The following is a 14,437-nucleotide window of genomic DNA, read 5'->3' on the forward strand; positions in this document are numbered from 1 at the left end:
ACTTTTAGCAATAAAAACATAGGTTTCAATACAAAATTCAATTTACAATAGAGCCTGGTTTAACTGTTGACTCATGGCACTCCGGCATTCTGTTTGTAAATGTTTGGCCATCTCATCATCCAGATTATGTCCCGTGGGATAGTGTGTACACATTCCCACGATGTATCTAGACTCCCTCTGTCTTAGCCTCAACACTCTATTGCCTCCCCTGGCCTTCGGCAAGACCTGTTCAATAGCATAATATGTACGTTTAGTGTAGTCTGAGAAATGATGACTAGCAAAATGGCGAGCAATGGGGTACTGTCTGTCCTTATTGGTAATGGCCCTCATATGTTCGAGGACCTGTTTTTTTGCCATATGTGTTGTGCTCCCCACATAGCATAATTTGCACGGACACTCCAGTACATAACTAACAAAAGTACTGGTGCAAGTGAGAAACTGGGATATCGATGTCAATCTGTTTGTGCTAGTATTCCAGTATTCTCTCACCATTTTACTACTGCCACAGGCCTTACAGTGGCCACATGGAAAGAAACCTGGTAGATCGATACCTTTCCTGTCTGTGTTGCTGGTTATGTCACTGTGTGCCAGAATGTCACGTAAGTTTCTCCCTCTCTTATAGGTGATGCTTGCTCTATCTGGTAAGTTTTCACCAATTATTGGGTAATTTTTGAGAATACCCCAATGTCGTTTGACAATTTTCCTAACCTCTTTTGAGTTCCCATTGGATGTCATTATCAAGCGAGAGATGTTTTCTTTTTCGTCTGCATCCTCGCATTTCTCTCCCTGTTCTGGTTTCTTCAAGATGCTAATTCTATCAATCTATGTTATCCGTTCTGTAGCTTTTTTGAAGCTTTTTTAGCTTTTTTGAAAGCTGGGTTAAAGTATATATTTTATATATATATATATATATATATATTAAAAAATTATATTTTGTACGTTTTTGATGATATTATAGGTGTGAAATGATATTTTATTTAAATATTTTTGTACTTACCATTATAAGTATGGGGACACAATATTTTTGACACAATATTTTTGTATAACAATATTGTTGTTTTCAATAGAGTATCAGTGATTCTGAAGGAGTAGAAGGACCTTATTGCAAGTTCAGCAGCCTGACCACTGAAGGACCGCTACCGCTAGGAGACGATGTGTCTGTGTCCTTCTGACCACCATATCACGAGTTTCCAGAGGGGTTGATGGTGTGGTTGCAGCGGTCTTGCGAAGGTGGGCAATGCCTTTCCATATATATTGATGCCTGTGAGTATATTTCGACTGCATATGTGTCGAATGCACACACATGCATGATATCTGTGGAAAAATACCACTTACCCATTGCCGAAGCCCAACCCATATGTCAGCAGTAATAGTAATGGGTACATGGTATCAAAGCACTTAACTGTATTTGGTCAGAAAAGGGGTCGTATTCTTCTGGGTGAAGAAGCTACTGTGTAGGGGGAACCTGGAGAAAGGATCCACATCAAAATCTGCTTGGAAGAACTAGAATGTGGTGAGTATGCCCCCCAAATCCCTTGTTTTTGCTGACATTTAGGCAGCAGTCCAACCGCCACAGTTGGCTCGTCAGGAACTCAACTCATAATACGGAAGCAGTGTTGTGCCTCTGTACCACCCAATGGAGGCTGCCTCCCCCCGACCTCAACCCAGCAATGTGCTGGCGGTGCAGACAGTCCAGCAGTGGTCTTCGCAAAGCCAACCTGCCCATCTTGTAATACGGTGCATGGCTCACTGCCGTTGGACCACCACCACCGGGATAATGGTCCATGGACTGCTATACTCGTAATAAGGCCCTAAGTATGAAAATGAAGAGGCAAAATCTGAAAAGAGGAAAGATGTCTAATGGCATAAATGTGTTCATGAGTTGAAATCCTGGCAGGGCACACGCTGCTATCCATCCTTCTAAGGTTGCTGAATAGCATCAGACTGAGTAGTGGTAAAGTCTGTTTTTATAGTGCTTGAGAAGAGCACAAGTGAAGTGTGAAACACTATAATATCAGAAACAAGTATTGGCTAATAGGGAAGAACTTGGGAACAGCGAGGATACAGCACTGTAGAATGTCATTTAGGTGCTAAAAGTTTAGTGAGTGGTGAAAGGAAGAGATGGGACTGGATACAAGCAACTGAAGGATACTTGTCAGATATGGGGGGCATCAGAGAAGAGCCCGAGACACATCTTTATGAGTGTGGTGTGGCATTAAGTGGAGGAGATACTTGGAGAAAAGGTTCCAAATAGCTGAGCAAAGGAGGAGAGAGAGTGCAGGTCAGACTAATAGTGTTTGGCCGTGGGAGCCTGATAGTCCCCGTGAGAGTCTAGGCTTGGGCTCAAGGTAAGTGAGACATGCTTGGTGAGACACAATGTGTAATAACTGATCAGTTACTTGAGCGGGAATAGAATACATTGAGGCCAGGAAACTTGGGAATATAGGGAAAAGAAGGAATTGGCAGCTTGGGAGAAACATTGGATACATTTAACACCACCAGCCTGGTCCCAGTGAAGAAAGGAAGGAATTATACTCTTTTAGTGTGACCTCCACTTGAAAACAAATGCCTTTGAAACAATGCAGCAAAAGAAGCCTTGAGAATTTGGAAACTCTACTCCAATGCTTACTGGATGTGTCCCGGTTGACTGAGTGGGGTGGTCCTGGCTCCCACTCATCTGATCTAGTTGAGTTTTTCCTCCCACAGCAAGTGCCTCCTTCTGGGAGCTCCCGCTGTGCAGTGGGAACATCACAATTATCAACCAAGACTATAAGGCTACAGCTGCCTGAAATAGAGGCCCTCACCCACTCTCATCCTCCCACACTTCACTGTGTCTCTGCTGCTTTATCTGAGCCAATCTGGATGCCCCTGAAAATTGGCAAAGCCATAGATATCAACAGGCCCAATTAAGGTGGGAAACATCTGTTTTTTTTAAGCTAAAAACAGCTTTATTTCAGCGGTCTCCCACCTGAAAATGCCTCTGCGTCAATGAAAGGCTATGGGGGGAAATACAACCCCCTCATTTTTTGTAATCCCCCTCTTTATAATTTAAAAATGTTGACATGTGTGGTCGAGCCATTTTTACTGAATTGTACATTGCTTACTATCGGCTCATCATTGTGCCGGAAGGGGCAGACAAAGTGAACAGGGACCTCTTGCGCTCATTATTATGTACTCCTGATTTTATGGCCTTAACGGTGTGCACCATGGGGTTCTCCTAGTTTTCTCCAACTTTTCCATGCAGACAAGAATCATTTCCACCTGTAGGGCAGTGACCTGAGCAATGCACCATATCTCTTATCTCTGCCATATATTTGCAACAAGCCCAATATTTTCGGTCTTCAGAGCCCACTACACAAATTAACTGATATTCCTCTCGACAATGCCTTGGCAAGTGAAAAGTTACCCTAGCCAAACCCAGGCCACGACAATGTGGATCCTGATCCGCCTCCCTGAATGACGATGAGCACCAACATGCTCACAGCTGCAGTGAGGCTTAGCTTGATTACTGTAATTACCTGTGAAAAGGTGCACTTTCTAAGATTTCATATTCCAATCTGAAATAACTGACTTGTGACTATATTTGATGCTCAACGGCAAAAGAGAATGTCAACTTGTCCAGTGGACTAAGTAGACAATTAAACTTTTTGTCCGCAACAAGAAGCCTTATTTCCAGGACGTCGGGCAATACAAATTCTATACCCCTTTAAGTCTGCGTTAACATAACATAACATTCTCTTTCTTGGCCCAGCTCATGCAGGGCCTTCTGTTGTTCTCCTTTAGCTACATAAAGGGTTTCTTCTCTTCCCTTTATAGAACCGGTGAAATCCGTCCCACTGTGGGTTCTTTCCAGTTAGCCTCTGTGCCCCGCTCCTAGTTAAGGCTATCGGCCAATTGTCTGCCATGCATGCAGTGTGTCTGTCCACAAGGGTGCTGCTCAGGCCATCTCAGGTCTGTGTTCAAGGTTAATGTTTTCTGGTGCTGTAGTGGCTTCTTTGTTGTGTCCTAGTTAATGATCCTGTCATTGTACCGCATCCACCAGAATCCTGCAAGCAGAACTACATCCACCTAAATCCTGGCTCCAGGCTTCCCCCAGCCACCCAATGGAGTAGGAGACATAGGAGGAAGAGCCTATTTAGTGTGGGTGGTGTAATGTCCTTTTTACCATCTGTCAGGGACAGAAAAAACACAAATATTGAGCATCCACACCCTGGGAGAAACACAACAAAGTAAAACAGTTTAGAGGATGGTTGTCAAAACGAACAGCGACCATCCACCAAACGTTTTGTACCTTGAAATGAACCACCTCTGGGCTGGCATTTATCTATAAATTTGACTGTTGGAGTACCATTGGGATGGCGGACGTAAAGCACTCCACCATCCCAGTGGACACTTTTCCATCCACCAACATCTAAATCAAGCCCTTAGTGTAATGCTTCCTGTGCCTAAATGTCTCAGTGGCGTATGGCACAACACAGTTGTCCTGTCAGTGCCCTATACTGAGCCTCCACCTAGGAAACCACCACACCAGCTGCCTCCCAACCATAAACACCTATCCTTGATGATCCAGATTCCCAGTCCATCCCGCTCTGCGGGATCAATCTATTTATTGAAAGTCCGGGATGGAGGGATGGAGATTGCACGCTACTATTCCGCCGACTTGGCCATGCCATAGCCAAATAGTTTAATTGTACTGATGGGTCTAATTCATCAATTTGAAAAGGGCCGTTATTGTTCTATCCCTTAAGGTGTCAGATTCTGAACCTAATACTTATAAACATCTTTCAGTTCTTAGGCTCCCAGCAAACTTATTTACTAGTATCCTACTATAAGATTTGTTTGATTGGGATGGAGGTCAGCCAAATCATTCCAGGTACCCAGGTGGGTTTTCATAAGGGTTACTCTGTGACACAGAATTTAGTGGCCAGGGAAGTCATGGGTGGTAAGACAATTTGCCCAAATGGGCTTGCTTCATATGAATCCAGAAGCTCAGGGAGCTGTTGATGACAAGGTTTTTTTTATTTTTATTTGAGGCACACAAGAGGTAGCCTGGAAAATGAAAGGGGTAATGTAGGTTGTAGCAGATGAATGGAAGAGTAGAGTGAGCGAAAGGGGATTGGGAGGGAAAGGAGTGACCTTGAAGGTCTGATGTTTTTGGGTGAAATGAGATAGTAGAGTACAATTATTATGAATATAGGAACCTGGGGAAACATATTGATGTGGGATAAAAGGGTTTTACCAAGGTTATGGAAGAACCAGGATTTAAAGAGCAGGGGAAAAGAGAATTAAAAGAAGACAGTAGGAATAGGCAGGGGAAAGTTGACCAAGTAGTTCAGGATTATTCCCCCCTTAACTTTTTGTTGTTCTCAATGAACCACCTTTAATCGCACAGGTAAACATAATAGGGATCTCATATTTCTTTGTGACACAGTAACACAAGCTGTACCTCAATGATGAGGCCTTACAGGCCTACTAAAGGCAAATTGTTTCTGAGGTTGCTTGTGTTCCTATTCAAAGGGGTCTGGTATGTGTCTTTGGTTGGGCTATCATTTTTGGAGAAAGATCAATAATGATTCTCATATGGTTGATCCAAGTCTTGAGAGGCATAGTGACAAGAATTCAGCCATTCAGCCCATCACGTTTGTTTGCTGTCAGTGAGTTCCCCTAAGTGGCAGGGATACTATGGCATGTTAAAGTACTTGGAGCCAGTTGTGTTTTTGGTTCAGAAACTTCACCAAATCAAGTGACGGACATCCAAACAGTATTCCTTGATTGGTGGAAAGCGTGAGTAGCCCCATACATGTGCAATCAGGGCCTCTCCTTAGGTGCCCTCTTGGCCTAATACAAGGTGTATGACAAAGGGTGGGACTCAAAGGTTCTATTTTGGTATATAGAACAGATTACACATAAACTGCAATACTCTGAATGGCTAGCCATGATTGGTGATTATCAAATTATCTGTGTGCAAGAGACTTGGGCTCGCAAGCATATCTTTCTGAATGGGTTTCATGCAATCTCAACTTATGCGGTTCCAGCCCCACATGGCCACAACAGTGGAGGTTTACTAACTCTAATAAGTACAACTCTTCCCTGCAAAATAATTGATACGGTTACTGACTCACCTTTTTTACAGATTATATATATATATATTAAGCTGGGGTCAATGTCTACGAAAACATTTATCAGTTTTTATCACAAAAACTTTGATGCAAATGACTGCTCTATGTTAGACTCCATGGGTACTGCATTTAATAAAGTCACTGAAAGTATTTTGGGGGATTTTTATATATTGTGAGGGATGATTTTAATTTGAGTCTATGCCAATATACTAGCAATCTTGTTTGTGGTCTTTGGGAACCTGATTCTCCTGATTTCACACATTTTATTCACAGTCCATGCGGCTCTGCCTTAAACACTCTCTTGTTAGCATACAATCTATTGCTAACTGTTTATTTGCTGAGTGGCCCAAGTGACAGACAGGTCTCTTTTACCGGGAGAGGCTCCGGGAGCCTAATCGACTTTATTGCTTTCTCACTAGAGATTAGAGACAGCATTACAGATTATGTCACCCTACCCACCAAAATGAGCACCCACAACCCACAAGTAAAACTGGACCTAACATCTTGTGCTACCACGCAGCTTGTACCTAGTGCTGATTATTCTAAAAATCTAGGGATATGGAGACAATTCAATCATGTAGACTTACCTACAAGGCCACGCTTGCGATAGGACAGTGAACTTAAGGTTGGAGGCATGGCAGCAGCAGGAGTGGGCCCGCCTAGAGAAAGATTTAAACACCTTCTGGAAAGTTGTTAATTCCCTGTATTTTGCTCACAATCATTATTGTAATACAGATGTACCCACTCTAGCTCAAACTTGGGTGACCTACTTTAGCCAGGTCTTTAATGGCCCCCATCACCAAAATCAAGGGCAATTGCCGACCGATCTCAGTGAGGATAGGGGGTTAGGGAACTACCAGTTGCTTATTGGATTGGATTAAGTTACCCTAGCTCTCGCAAGATGCCCAACTAACAAAGCGCCTGGGCCGGATGGGGTGCCAGTTGATCTGTTTAAGAACAATACTGACATATGGGCACCCATTCTATTTAACATTTTAAACAGCGCTATCCTGTGTGTGACCCCCAAGTCCTGGTCCAGTGCCATTATAGTCCCAATTTTCAAAAAAGGTGACAGAGGGGACTCCAAATGTTACCCCCCAATCTCGCCCATAGATAGCACAGCAAAAGTGTTGGCCGGGATAATTTTGGAGCATCTGGAGAACTGGGCAACCGATAATGGGTTCCTGACACCAGTCCAGTTTGGGTTTAGTAGGGGACTAGGAACAATTGACCAATGCCTCAACCTCGACCTCATTCATGGTAAATATATATGGTTAAGAAAGAACCATTATACCTCGCCTGGATGGACCTAAGCTTAGCATTTGACATCGTTGACAGAGGCAAACTCTGGGTCAAACTGCCGGACTTGGGCATGGAGACGGGTTTGGTGCACATCCTTAGTAAACTACATGAGGATTTTGAGGGATGTGTCAGGTAGGGTACTAACAACGAGTGTACCCCCTTTTTTAAAATCAGTAAGGGAGTACATCAAGGGTGCGTCCTTGTGCCTTTCCTCTTCAGCATATATATATCAATGACCTGGAGAAAAGGCTAGGAGAAATTGTGGCAGATTCTCCAAGAGCACGGACCAGAGCCGTCCCCATATTAATTAAGCGGATGACTGTGTCCTTATGTCGCGAACAGCTATGGGTCTCCAGAGGTTGCTGGACATATTTTTGGCATCTATGGGATCCCTAGAGATACAATCCAACAAAGCAAAGTCCTTTACTATGATTTGTAGCCCCTGTAATAGGAAGACAAGACCATTTTTTATCCAGGTCACTAGATTGTAAACAGTGAGTACATTTAAGTATTTAGGATTACCATTTGACAAGACATGCAATTGGAAACACTTGGCCTGGGTAAGATGCTCTCAGTTCGAACAAAATGTGGGCGCAATTCATAAGTTTGTTAAGAAACAAGGAACCTATCCAATGCTTAATATATACAAATCTAGATGTGTCTCAGGTGCCTCCTATGGAGCAGGGATATGGAGAACACATGAGCCCTCCCTACTGCAGGTTGCAGAAAATAAATTTGTATGCAATCTCTTCCATTTACCCAGGTCTGTACTGGCATCCATTTGTCACGAAGAACTAGGCCTTGACCACGTAAGTGATCTCTTTTTGTTAGCTCCTTTAATGCTATGGAACTCAGTTTGGTTTTACCCTGAAGCGGCATTAACCAAGGCCGTAATCAAAGACTGCTTGAAGTTAGACAAGGCAGGCAGTAATGACTGGTTGAAATATGGTAAAACACAACTGACAATGATAGGGAGTCATGATCTTTTCAATCACCCCACAAGTATCACTAGGGCCATGAAAACCTGGTCAAGAAAGAGTGGATGGGATATATGATTAGAAAAAAAGAGGAGGTGGAGCTTAGCAAACACTCAGTCAAAATATACAGCATGTTAGTAACAACTAGATTTATGGAGCCATATCTGCTTTCCATCCTTAGTTCTCACCATTACTACCTAGTCAGATTCTGCCTTGGACTGTCACATCTACTGGTTGCTTATCCCTCAACAGCTAGATGTGATCAGGACCTTATAATGTGTACCTGTGAGTCAGTCTCTATTCAATTGCAGCTCCACCTTTTCTTTTTATGTGAGCTATATATAAGGATTGGAAATAATTTGCTAGTCCCACTGTTGAGGTCAAAGAAGATCAAGCAATGCAGACCTGCACTATTATATCTACAGCAATTATAAACAGACATGGCTTCCATACTATTTACAAGTACATTTAATCATCTGCTAGTTTATGGAAGCTGGTGGGAAAGTAACTATTTGCCATTCTCAAACCCATATTAGTTATTGTTTAACTGTTAGCTAGTTTCGCACATAACTCTTGGACCTTATCGATTTAGGCTCCCATTATTGTATCATACTCAGGGAAAGAATGGACTTTTAGTAAATATGACTATGGTAGCGCGCTCTGAGCATAACAAACTTTACTTCACATAGTATGCATACTTTTTGTGAATCTAGGCCCACGTTATGGAATCTCAAGTATATTTTTACTTTTTGCACCTCAATTACATTTTAGTATGTATGTTATTTTTATTATATCTTTCATGTTTATCTTTTGAAATGTCAGTATGGTCATATTTGGGGGTGTTTTGTAATTTTTAGCAATTTTATGCAAAGATTTTATGGTAAATATCACTGATTGGAACATAGTTCAAATTTCTGACATTTGCGGGTCTGGAAAATGTATGTATAATTGATTCACAGGGAATATGTATACACTGTATGAATTTGGATCTTTGATGGTATATTTTATGCCGAATAAAGATTATTACTACTTATTACTTACTTACAAGGATACCTAGGATGATAACATTTACTTGAATTGGATTTCCAGACTAGATGCCGATTTGTAGATTAAGATCATAATATCCCACGCTAAAATGTTGACTTGGCCTCTTAAAAGTAGTGCCTGCAAAAGGCGCAGTAGAGGCCCAAACCTGTCGCTTTCAAGCTCTTGGAGGTCCATTCAGCAAGTTCGATGCTGCAATACTTACCGAAAGCTGCTAAAACATGTCCTCCACTCTTATTTTTGCTGGTATTACAAGAGAGGTGACATCTGGAAGGGTTCCGACGGAACATCAAATCCTTGCAGACGATTCAAGCATTGTCATGGGGTGACCTATAAAGTTTGGGTCTGTAGTAAGACATCTAAAGAATTGTGGAACTTTAACCACTGAGGTATTTCCCATCCAAGGGCACTGGGCCCTGAGATGTCCCATTCCAATTTGGTGCTAACAGGTTCAGAGAAACTGGTCTTAGAGACAGAACCTGTGTCCTCTGGGAGTGCTTTGAGGCAGGTTATCATGGATAGGTAAGTGCCCTTTAATCAGCACTGTCACTGCTTCTCCAGGTGTGTCCTTGGATGAGATTGAGTTTTTTACTGTGGCAGTATGTTTGGTGAATATTCCTTTGAGCATATTTGCAACCAGAAACATTAGGTCTTCTGTAAGGGGTTAAATTGTATGCTTTTTAATTTCTGGTGCAGTCTGGCTTACCTGTAGGCTCCTTCAGTAAAAGACCCATGCTGCTGGCTCCCGTCTGAACAGCCAGATTTGCTTGCCCTGCTCTTGGGGTGAGGGGTTACATCCCCACAGTCAAGCCAGGCAGGCCAGGTTCACAGTTTGTGACACTGACTTGGAAGCTATTTATCAAAATAAAGTCTCAAAGCGATTGGCATTAAAATGATATGATCCACAGCGTAATGATCTGGTTGAATCAACCGTCTACAGAACCCTACCCCAACTTAGCAGGATAGGATTGCAGTTCTCAGTCTAGTACTAAGGGTACAAGCAGGAGATTATCTATTTTCCTTCAGGAGGTCTTGATGCGTGATCTGTTCAAAGCTATTTCTGTGCTTATTGTGAGCAAGATCCTGAAATCAGGGGTAATGGCTACCACAAAGCAATCCATTTTACATTCTGCATGCATGCCACAGTCTTATGACTAACTTGTTATCATCAGCTTCCCTATACAGGAGGAATGTGAATTTAGATCTTCCTGTCAAAGGGTCAATATGGTGAACGATTTGTAATGGGAACTGGACCATAATTCAGCTGCTTCTTTAATAGCATAGATTTTAATCATCCTGTTTTCACTGAACTGTTTATATTTTTGTAAGTTAAGAAAAAACACAAATCTAATGAGTGGGATCCAACTTTAATTTATTTCATCCCTTACATAATACTCCTGATTCTTTTATGGTTCCTCACTTAGTAGCTCGTTGTTTACAGAGATACTAATGCTCATCACATAGCTTAATGCACACGAACTATAAAGGAAAATATAGATGTTTTGGTTGTGCAATCTTTAAGAGTTGAATACTAAATGAAACCATTAAGAGGAACAGACAATTGAAATTCAACGAATTCATTAGAAAACAGTATTTACAAAACGGAAGCATATTAAAAGGGTCATATCTAAAGCTAGCATTATGGTTCCACTTACTCTTTCATGTGTTTTTTCCTTGACAGAATACTCAAAGGCAGCTGCAAGACACAAGCAGGTACTTCGTAGGAGAAATGACACCTTGAACCACTATAATACCCGCCATGGGGAGAAGGCCTACCTGGATGACTATTTTGTGAATCTGTTGCTGGTGAAGGGGCATTACAGCCTGGAGGTAAAAAAACATGAACTTTTAACTTTTGGGCAGCAGCGAATCCACCTGCAGAACAAAACAGCCGATCGCCTGGAGATCCACATCCAACAGCTGTTTGAGGCTCTCAGTGATCAGAGAGTACCAAAAAAGATCCTGGTGAGCGGGGTGGCTGGGATTGGGAAAACTGTCTTCGTGCAAAAAATTCTTCATGACTTTTCGAAGGCTGAGGCTTTCAACAACTTTGAATTTGTAATACATTTCACTTTCCGGGACCTCAATATGATAACTGTATCCACCACATTGAGGAAAGTTATACTTATGAAAAATGGTCACCTTTCGAGAGCACTGGATGACATATTTGAAAATGAAGAGAAGCTTCTCATAATTTTGGACGGCTTTGATGAGTTTAAGCACTACTCCCATCTTGACATGAATTGCTATGTCTGTGACCCAGATGAGGAAGCTGAGCTCCCTCAAATAGTGGGCAGCTTACTGAATGGTGAACTGCTCCCAGGAACAACAGTCCTCGTGACTAGCCGTCCCACGGTGATCAGTCACATTCCTGTTAATTGCATTGAACGGTTTATTATCATAACTGGATTCTCTGTCAATGAGATAGAGTCTTACTTCCAGAAATTCTACCAGGACAAACAACAGGGCAGCAGATTGTTTGCCTTTGTGAGAGAAAACCACTTCCTTTTCACTTTGTGCTACATACCTGCTTTTTGTTGGATTGTCTGCAGTGTTTTGAAGGAGAGTAGCGCACTTGACATGGGGCCACCAAAATCTATGACTGACATTTATACCCATTACCTTGTTGTGCTGCTGAATCATCACACTCACATGATTCTTCTTGACAGCTCCACTACACTGGAATCAATTTTGTCTTTGGGGAAGCTTGCCTACGAAGGCCTTTTGCGACATGAGACATTGTTTTATCTGCATGACATAAAAAACCATCATCTTTCCACTTGTAATCTACTACATTGTTTTCTTGACAAAACAACAATTCAGGAAGCAGAAGGCGTTGAAGATGTTTTCTCTTTTACGCATTTCACCATCCAGGAGTTCTTTGCTGCACTCTACTACTCACTTGAGGATAACATCTCTGACGACGTGATGGATATAGAAGTACAGAACAGATTATGTCTTCATTCTGGCTACATGGACCTATTTCACCGGTTCCTTTCCGGACTTTTGTCTACCAGAAACCAGAAACTGTTATCTAAACATCTAAAACTAAGTCAAAGTACCAAATTAGAACCATATGTGTCTTGGTTGGTTTTGGAGATCACCAAATGTTCAGAAAATGGAGCATGCATATTGAATTTGTTACACTGTTTGTTTGAGCAGCAGAGAAACTCTGACTTACACATATCGCCATCCCAGATACGTCTTAATGTAGGTGACAACACATTTTCAGTAATGGACTTCACAGTGGTGAAGTATTTCCTAGATTTAGTTGATGGTGATGTTCTGGAACTAGATTTAACAGCAACCAACATCAGCACAGTATTACTTCAGCAACTACAGCCCTATTTTTATCGATGCCTGAAAATCTGGTAAGCTTTCAAACAGTGACTCTAAATCGTGAATTTGTAATCCCTTTAAGGTATGCACCTATTGCTATAATGTTTTGTGTTTTCCTTGAACACTAAAGTGCCACATAAGCGCAGTTCTCAAAAAGGTATATACATATGTTGCAAAGTTAATTGATCCATACTTTTTTGATCTGCCCTTCATGCATCTGTTTTTCAGAACAGACTAGGTTTATTGTCACGTTTTTATCATATTGCATTACAATCAAGAGGATGTATGTCGTTACATCACATACTTTTACAACGCATACCTTTACAACGCATTTTTTCCACCGCAAAATCCATTACAGCGGATTCCATTACAACGCATACCATTACAACGAATTCTTTGAAACTACCTTTACAACGCATTCCACTACAACGCATACTACATTTACAACGCATACCTTTACAACGCATACCATTACATTGCATGTATGGTAAGTATTAGATAGTGTAGGGGTAAAAATGACTATTCTAACTCCAGGGGGTGCAACAGTAGGGTGAGTGTTGGATAGTGTAGGGGTAAAAATTACTATTCTAACTCCAGGGGGTGCAACAGTAGGGTAAGTATTGGGTAGTGTAGGGGTAAAAATTACTATTCTAACTCCAGGGGGTGCAACAGTAGGGTAAGTGTTGGATAGTGTAGGTATGCGTTGTAATGGTATACGTTGTAATGACTGCGTCTAATGACATGCGTTGTAGTGGTATGCGTTGTAGTGACATTCGTTGTAATGGTTGCGTTGTAATGGCATGCGTTGTAATGGATGTTGCATTGTAAAAGTTTCGTTGTAAAGGTAGTGCGTTGTAAAAGTTGCGTTGTAAGTGTTGTTTCACCAATCAAGATGGTCTGTGTCCATCATTATGCTTGCTTTTAGATTTGGCTTTATGAACGCCGATTGAGGTATCTGTGTAGCTTTTCAGAGATATAAGGACACAGACTTGTGTGCCCAATATGGGATTGCTGACTGTGATTGGTTTAGAGAGAGGAGAAAAAACACCATGCTTCAGAAATGAAGGCTATATCGCATCACAATAATGTGTCATGATTGTGTTCATTACTGGTGGTGTCAACGCAGCACACACAAGCAGGATACAGCTGCTAAGTACCTGTGCCCTTGAACCTTAATTGAGCAGACAGTTTGGCCTCCAGACACCTGTAGTTGATCCAGGCTCCCCAGTGGCTTTGCCCTGTGACATAACGAGGGGGGCAGCTACCTAAATTCTAGGCTTTAAGGTTTGTCCCCCCCCAGAGCACCTCTGTATCCCTTTGGAGATAAATGCAATAACCCTCCGATTTTGGCGTCCTCAACATGTTCACGATATAGTGGGTGATCCGACCTATACACCATATTGTAGAACAGCAGGCATTCCGAGGTCCGGCCGTGGCCTGAGGTTATGAATAAAGAAGGAGCGATCTCTTGTGGTCACTCCTGGGTTTCAGTTATCTTGTGTGAGCTTCATGTTAATATAGCACCCCTGATGAGGTGGACCTATACATACTGCATGCTGTCATGCACTTACCTGGTCCCAACCGCTGAGACAATACTGGAGCTGATGCTGGACCTCCTATCCCACCCGAAGACAAGGCAGATCCAGGAACTGAAAC

General features: G+C 42.1%; 1 protein-coding gene across 1 annotated transcript in view; it reads left to right on the forward strand.

The window, feature by feature from the left end:
- The window catches only part of LOC147727508 (NACHT, LRR and PYD domains-containing protein 12-like), a 510,438-nt gene that overhangs the window by 329,954 nt on the left and 166,047 nt on the right, over positions 1-14,437 (forward strand). The window contains exon 3 of the mRNA XM_086963128.1: positions 11,124-12,813. Within this exon, the coding sequence (XP_086819254.1) occupies positions 11,124-12,813 (1,690 nt within the window). The remainder of the gene's footprint in view (positions 1-11,123; positions 12,814-14,437) is intronic.

This window comes from Lissotriton vulgaris, chromosome 3_1 (assembly GCF_964263255.1).
Source record: "Lissotriton vulgaris chromosome 3_1, aLisVul1.2, whole genome shotgun sequence".
Lineage (NCBI taxonomy): Eukaryota > Metazoa > Chordata > Amphibia > Caudata > Salamandridae > Lissotriton > Lissotriton vulgaris.